We start from the raw sequence: 7,346 nt of genomic DNA, 5'->3' as shown, positions 1-7,346 counted from the left end.
TATTGTTGAGCTTAAAATAGTATTACTCATTTGAATAGAAATTTGTTTCCTCCACGAGTAAATCTTGAAACGTTGTCATATGATTACTATTATGTTCTACTATGATGATGCAAACCACATCCCAAAGAAAGAAAAGAAAAACATGGAAATCTTAAGATAAATTTTGCGGTGTGACTTTATTTGTAAAGCTTTTGTTTATTCAGCTAATTATTTATGTCAAAAGTAAAGTTAAAATTGGCATTGGAAAAATAATCACAATTTAAATGAAGGTTTTTGTCACACAACAAAGTTTTCAGAGATGAAACAATATTTGCGAATGTGGCAAACAGAGATTTATTTTGAAGTCGTGAAGTGTATGTACAACACTATGCATGTATTATTATTTTAAAAATAGATAGATCTAACAAAATAATGTCCATTTGAAATTGAAGGATACACTCCGGGCGTTAATATTATATGAGTTTTGTTCAAATACTTGGTAATAATGGTTAATAATGAGGAACATGATTACCCTAGATCACTCCCTTGAGTTCAATTGCAAGAAATTGTAATAAATCTCCGCATAAGGGAGGACCATATTTGACCTCAGGGCCATAATCCATCTACCTTTTATGGAAGTCCTCTAGGCGAAGTTACACGCCAATACATGTACATAAAATGATTGATATATGATTTCCTGTATAAATCTATGTAAAGAAAGTGACTGCCATGCAGGATGGTGCCAGTTTTCACCCTACAAATGACTTACATAACCTTTATAAAGGATCTCAAGGTGATAGTTCCTGGTATGATTTCAGGGGGAAATGTTTATAGAAATTCTCGGACAAACGATGGACATACGGGTAATGCTATCGAAACACGCACCTCTGATCAAGGAAAAATGTAACATTTGTTCAGAAATCGCAAAATTACATTACTGAACTATACATTGATATACGTCCCCTGAACTATACATTGATATACGTCTCCTGAACTATACATTGATATACGTCCCCTGAACTTTACATTGATATACGTTCCCCTGAACTATACATTGATATACGTCCCCTGAACTATACATTTATATTAGTCCCCTGAACTATACATTTATGAACGTCCCCTGAACTATACATTTATATACGTCCCCTGAACTGTACATTTATATACATCCCCTGAACTATACATTGATATACGTTCCCTGAACTGTACATTGACATACGTCCGCTGAACTATACATTTAAATACGTCCCCTGAATTATACATTGGTATACGTCCCCTGAACTATACATTTATATACGTCCCCTGAACTATACATTTATGAACGTCCCCTGAACTATACATTGATATACGTCCCCTGAACTATACATTTATATACGTCCCCTGAACTGTACATTTATATACGTCCCCTGAACTATACATTGGTATACGTCCCCTGAACTATACATTGATATACGTCACCTGAACTATGCATTTATAAACTTCTCTTTAACTATACATTGATATAAGTCTCCTGAACTATACATTGATATATGCCCCTGAACTATACATTGATATACTTCCCCTTAACTATACATTGATATACGTCCCCTGAACTATACATTGACATACTTCCCCTGAACTATATACATTTATATACTTCTCCTTAACTTTACATTGATATATGGCCCCTGAACTATACATTGATATACGTCCCCTGAACTATACATTTATATACTTCTCCTTAACTATACATTGATAACATGCCCCTGAACTATGCATTTATAAACTTCTCTTTAACTATACATTGATATACGTCCTCTGAACTATACATTGATATACGTCCCCTGAACTATACATTTATAAACTTCTCTTTAACTATACATTGATATACGGCCCCTGAACTATACATTTATATACTTCTCCTTAACTATACATTGATAACATGCCCCTGAACTATGCATTGATATACGACCCCTGAACTATACATTTATAAACTTCTCCTTAACTATACATTGATATACGTCCCCTGAACTATACATTGACATACTTCCCCCTGAACTATACATTGATACACGTCCACTGAACTATACATTGATATACGTCTCCCCTGAACTATACATTGATATACATCCCCTGGACTATACATTGATATATGATAATGTACACGTAAAAGCAGCATTGACTGATAAGTAGCCTTGATGTCGAATTACAATTAGTTATTTCGCTTGTCTTCGTAATATGTACATGTTTGAAAATATCGTTATTGTAAGATACACCTTTTAAATAATAAATAAATTATTTATGCAATTTTTACTTACAAATAATTTAACATACTCGTATACACATGCATTATAGGTAGTAAGAAATATTCGTATATTATAACTGTAGTTGCAAAAGGACTGAATCACTTAGTTCACCTATATTTAATATTGTAGTGCTGTAAAAAGTTGATGCCAATTACATTAATGAAAAGTAATGGTGAAATGTTATTCTGAAAACAACATAATAAAAATAAGATTGATAAAAAAAAAACATTTTTCAATTAAGATAACGTAATTGAATTCTAATTGAAGTTTAATTGAAAAAACTATCATGATAATTGTGAAACATAGTTTAAATTTTCTTGTCTGTTCAAGTCTTACAGGTTTTTAATTTATGCGCAACTACGTCGTAATTAAGTAGTCTGTTTCTTTGTGTATATCTTCAGTTACGATGTTTATTTTACATGGATTTTCATATCAGTTTTACATTGTTTTGACGTTCTTGTGAAAGTTGAAACGTAAACTCCATTTGATAAAATGACAGAAGAGAGTCGTGTTTTCTTATTAATTGAAAATGTCAGAGTGTTGATCACAAATACTTCACAGTTTGTCATTTTTTATGTTGTTGAAATATTCAATATATGTAAGTACTAAATAAACTGTAGACAAGATCTTCAGACTGAGGGTTATTATAGTATGAACGAGGTAAAAACTGGCATTTCTAATGACACCCTTATCTAAAGAAACGATCAAGAGTTTTTTTTTATTTCTACAGATAATAAAATGAGGTGGATTTGAATTATTTAAGTAAACAACATTACGTGAAAAGGACTTAATTAATAACGTAACTATATATGAAATATTGCTTGTTTTAAAATAATAAAATTAGTAAAACAATGTCATGTCCGAAGACACTGTTGAAGGCGGTAAGTGCAGGGCGCACGCGACAAGTTCGTCTGCTACTAGAGCTGGGGGCATCGACGGAAGAGCAAGATGACTGCGGACAGACGCCGTTAATACGTGCAGCTCTTCTAGAACATGATAGAAATAGGTAAATTTGATATACAAACTACAGTTTTATATTTCCTTACTTCTTTTTTGTAAGATATACTTTGCTCAAATTTAATATTAGAAAATATTGATATTTGCTACACAGTCTCTTTGTTAATATAAAATGAACATGCATGTTTTGACCTCACACAACGTAGATATGCTATGTTTGATAAAATTCTAATCACGTTAAAAATGGCAGTATTTTCAAAAAAGACCAACTTTAATAGACGTTATGATTTGGGATGCAGCTACCCATATATAGCTTATAAATTCTTATATTAAAATTAGCCATATTCAGTAATAATTTTATAGAGTTCAATATTTTTCTGTGATTAAAATGTTTTACTTTAGGATGAGCATAGTATATCTTTCAGGTTTTTAACATAGTTATACGAATAAACGACACCATACGTAATCCTACAATATGATTTTTTTCTATTCTATTCTGAAAAATAGAAAATTGTCATGTTAATATGTGACTAATGTTAGGTGATATTAGTTTGACCACCTACCAGTACAACTGTTAATAAAATACACAAGTTGTGAATAAGATAAAATTGAGGGAGCGTATATACATGTATATATATATATTTCTTCTTTCTTAGTTTAAAGGCCAATTATGCCTCAGAAATGCTTTTATTTTAATTTTTCTAAAAACCTTTTATTTTTGGTGTCATGTTATAACTTCAAAATAAATTCTCATTGGTCAATTACCTGAATCACCTTTTGCTTCAATTAGTATCGTCATAGTGGTTTATTGCCTTGTATGGAAGTCAAAATACTACTGTTTATGTTTGGTACTTTCATAACAAATAATATCACATTCAGTGCTACTTTCTTCATGTTTTAAGCATTTTACATGCTTTAAAACCATTATTTAGAGGTTATAAATTAAATGTTTGCCCTTTCTAAAGAAAGAAAGTTTATTCGTTTCTGAGGCATAATGTGACATATTTATTCCCAGTATACATACTATATATATTTACATACAAGAATTCATTAAAAATATATTTTTACATAATGGAAAGCATCTGAATAAAAGACAAGGCTTAAAGAATTATTTTCCTTCTTTCTTTAACGTCAAAATAAAAAGTAACACTGCATAATTTAATTTGAATAGAGACTATTCTAGGAGGGGGGTGGGGATCAACAAATGTAATAAATTCTCACTTTTCGATAAAAAATCACCCCTGTTTTTCAAATCCTAGAATAGACACTGCATTACAACAGGTGTTTATACACAAATTACTCGTCGATTGAAACCTTCTTAAATTTTGGAATGTTAAGAAATAAAAAAAATTAACCATATTCTAACACAAAATGAACCCACAATACGTAAACCAGATAAAAAAAAAACATTGTAAGAAACTCAGTTTGAAATGCTATGATAAAATTTACGTAATAATTCTATTGTTAACAGATCTATATTTTTCACGAATTGATATCTTCAAGTTTTCCCTTTAAGGCGTTTAAAATAGTATCAAATAACTTTGATAAATCTCGTCGTTTTGAATTAATTAGTCGTTTTGAAAATATACGCGACCTCGACATGGTTTTAACTAACACAAAACGAACCCATGATACGTAAACCTGGTAAAAAAAGCAGAAAAAGAAACTGTGTGTGCAACTTATGCATGAAATGTTATGATAAAATTTACATAATAATTCTATTGTTGACTGATATATATTTTTCACGAATTAATATTTTCAAGTTTTACCTTTCAGGCGTTTAAAATAGTATAACAAAAACTTTGATCAAAATCTGTATTAGTCGTTTTGAAAAATATACGCGACTGAGTAATTAATTATAATTTTACACAACCTCGATATGGTTTCTACAACAATCGAAGAAAAGGTTGTTACATTCTTACGAGTAGCTACATGCACGAGATTTTTTCTTAATCATCAAAGTTCATTCCTTGTAAATGTGATTATTTCAGGGATAAAATTCTGAGAACGTTGTTAAAAAAAGGTGCACAGGTTAGCCGAGCAGACGTTGTTGGTAGGAACGCTTTGATGTGGGCTTGTTTGTACGGCCGAGACAACGATGTAGCGCTCATGATCGAATATGCTGATGTAGATATAGATTATAATAAATGTGATATCAACGGACAGACTGCGCTGTTCCACGCCGTGTCGTCTGGTAATGCAGCAACTGTTAAACTAATAGTATCAGTGTTGATGAAATATGGACTCTCCGCAGACACACCCGACAGTCGCGGATCAACACCATTAATGCAGGCAATGCGTCTTGGACATGACGTGTGTGAAAGCATCCTTATATTTGAAGGCAACGCTAAAGTAGGTTTAAGTGGGAATTCTGAATTTGAAAAGTTTAATAGACGTGAAAAATGGGCAGTGATTAGTCTAAGAGATAGATCAAAGGTTAAACTTAATAGCACAAAGAAATCGCAGTTCCCGCCTATTGAGAAATTTAAGACGTCTGTCACAGATTCTCCTAGTAATACCAACAGACGTATTGATAGACTGCACTTGAAAAATTCTGACACTGATGAAAGTGCTTTATCGTCTGATGAAGATGACTTTGATCCTCTGACAGGATTCTCATATCGAAGGAGTAGGAAAGGGCACGCTCAAATTGAAACAAACAATAGCAATACTCCAATGTTAAATTGTCTTCAGAATTTTCCTCCATGTAAAATACCACCGTCAATTCTTGCCTCTCCGACAGTAAGCTCTGTCGGTAATATGTCAAGTGGAGACGAGTCTGAGGTGGATTCTGTTGCTAGTACAGTAATTGATGGTAAATCTCTCCGAAAACATGTCCGCCCTCCTGCCGACCTAAACTCTATGTATGGTATGAAGGAAGAACAAATGACGCCATCTTACAGACAGACAGTTGTAAAGGTGGAACAACCACCGGAAGTGATTGAAGACGCACCGGAAGCTGAAACACCGATTGGAACTAAAAAGGGTAAGTTTTTTTCTCTAGAAAAATGATTAAAACCCAGTAGGTTCAAAGATAATAGTAAAATATTTGAAAATAAGCTATAAAAGGCTCTGAACTACAGAATAATTGACTTCTATCAAATACTTTTTAACATTTAACTTATCTATGCAAATATGTAAAGATGTCTGTAATTTTGTTATGAAAGTTATCATTTAGACAGTACCGGCCTGATTATATAAACTTAACAGTGTATTTACTTTTAAGGTCGTAAAGAATTTGAGGCAAAGAAATGGTCTTCATTAAAAAGAAGTTTGCGGCTGACAAGTGTCACAAAGAAGACCGGTCAGAAATCTAACATTAATGTTCTAGAAAATGACACGTCGCTGAAAAAGGACAACGCATTGCCCAATATTTTCCACGAGAGGAAACTGCAAAATCTTGACAAAGTCAAAAATGATTCACCCAAGATTTCATCAAAAACTCCTAGAATGACAGCTGGTGAATACGATAAAAGTAGAAACTATTCAGAAATATGACAGATTTTGTTTCTGTACATTAACAACTATACATTGTGTGATTCGTCATCATGTTTCCAACTGGAAATAAAAAAAAATGATTTATGAAAATGCTGCAAGTTATCATATATACATGCTTATTATTTGTTATATATAAATGTTTGGTTTCTAAACAAAACTGTTGATAAGCAAACTCTGAATAAAAATGAAACTTCTTAATGCACGCTTTGTGTTTGAAATAGTAAAATATTAATACCATATTATGTTATCATGAATATTATTATTTATTATTTATAAAATGCTTTTTTTCTAAACAAAACTGTTTATATTGCAAAATCTGAATGACATTGAAACTTCTTTAAAGCTATACATACATTTTTATATGAACTTCAGTCTGTATTTTCTTCTCATTAGGAAATTATCAAAATATATTGCATGTAATATTGAATTCGCATAATAACCTCGTTAGTCATTCCTTGGTCAGTTTCCGGTATAAATATTCAAAGAATATATTTTCAGTTGAAAATCAGTTTATCGTTGATTATTATTTCTATATTAAGGTCCACAACTCTGTCATCACAATTTTAATATTCCTTGCCAACTTAAGTTAAGAAAAGCAGATAAAGGCATTAAGTAATAACTATTTTA

General features: G+C 31.6%; 1 protein-coding gene across 1 annotated transcript; it reads left to right on the top strand.

Annotated features, from left to right (window-relative positions):
* The first annotated feature begins 2,615 nt into the window (after window positions 1-2,615).
* LOC132758959 (ankyrin repeat domain-containing protein 11-like) lies at window positions 2,616-6,979 on the top strand. The gene is made up of 3 exons (XM_060750670.1): window positions 2,616-3,270; window positions 5,213-6,207; window positions 6,448-6,979. Exons 1-3 carry the CDS (start codon window positions 3,116-3,118, stop codon window positions 6,717-6,719), a joined length of 1,422 nt encoding a protein of 473 aa, XP_060606653.1. The 5' UTR covers window positions 2,616-3,115; the 3' UTR covers window positions 6,720-6,979.
* The last annotated feature ends 367 nt before the right edge of the window (window positions 6,980-7,346 follow it).

Source organism: Ruditapes philippinarum, unplaced genomic scaffold (assembly GCF_026571515.1).
Source record: "Ruditapes philippinarum isolate M1 unplaced genomic scaffold, ASM2657151v2 ctg3163_1_1_1_1, whole genome shotgun sequence".
NCBI lineage: Eukaryota > Metazoa > Mollusca > Bivalvia > Venerida > Veneridae > Ruditapes > Ruditapes philippinarum.
Note: the sequence above shows the minus strand (reverse complement) of the source record. Positions and strands in the feature narration are given on the sequence as shown.

What these genes read in the sequence shown, in the direction of transcription:
- LOC132758959 (XM_060750670.1), top strand. Translation starts at nt 3,116, where the DNA reads ATGTCATGTCCGAAGACACTGTTGAAGGCGGTAAGTGCAGGGCGCACG. An exon ending in CTAGAACATGATAGAAATAG is followed by an intron (nt 3,271 to 5,212) that starts GTAAATTTGATA and finishes TGATTATTTCAG; the next exon opens with GGATAAAATTCTGAGAACGT. An exon ending in ACCGATTGGAACTAAAAAGG is followed by an intron (nt 6,208 to 6,447) that starts GTAAGTTTTTTT and finishes TTTACTTTTAAG; the next exon opens with GTCGTAAAGAATTTGAGGCA.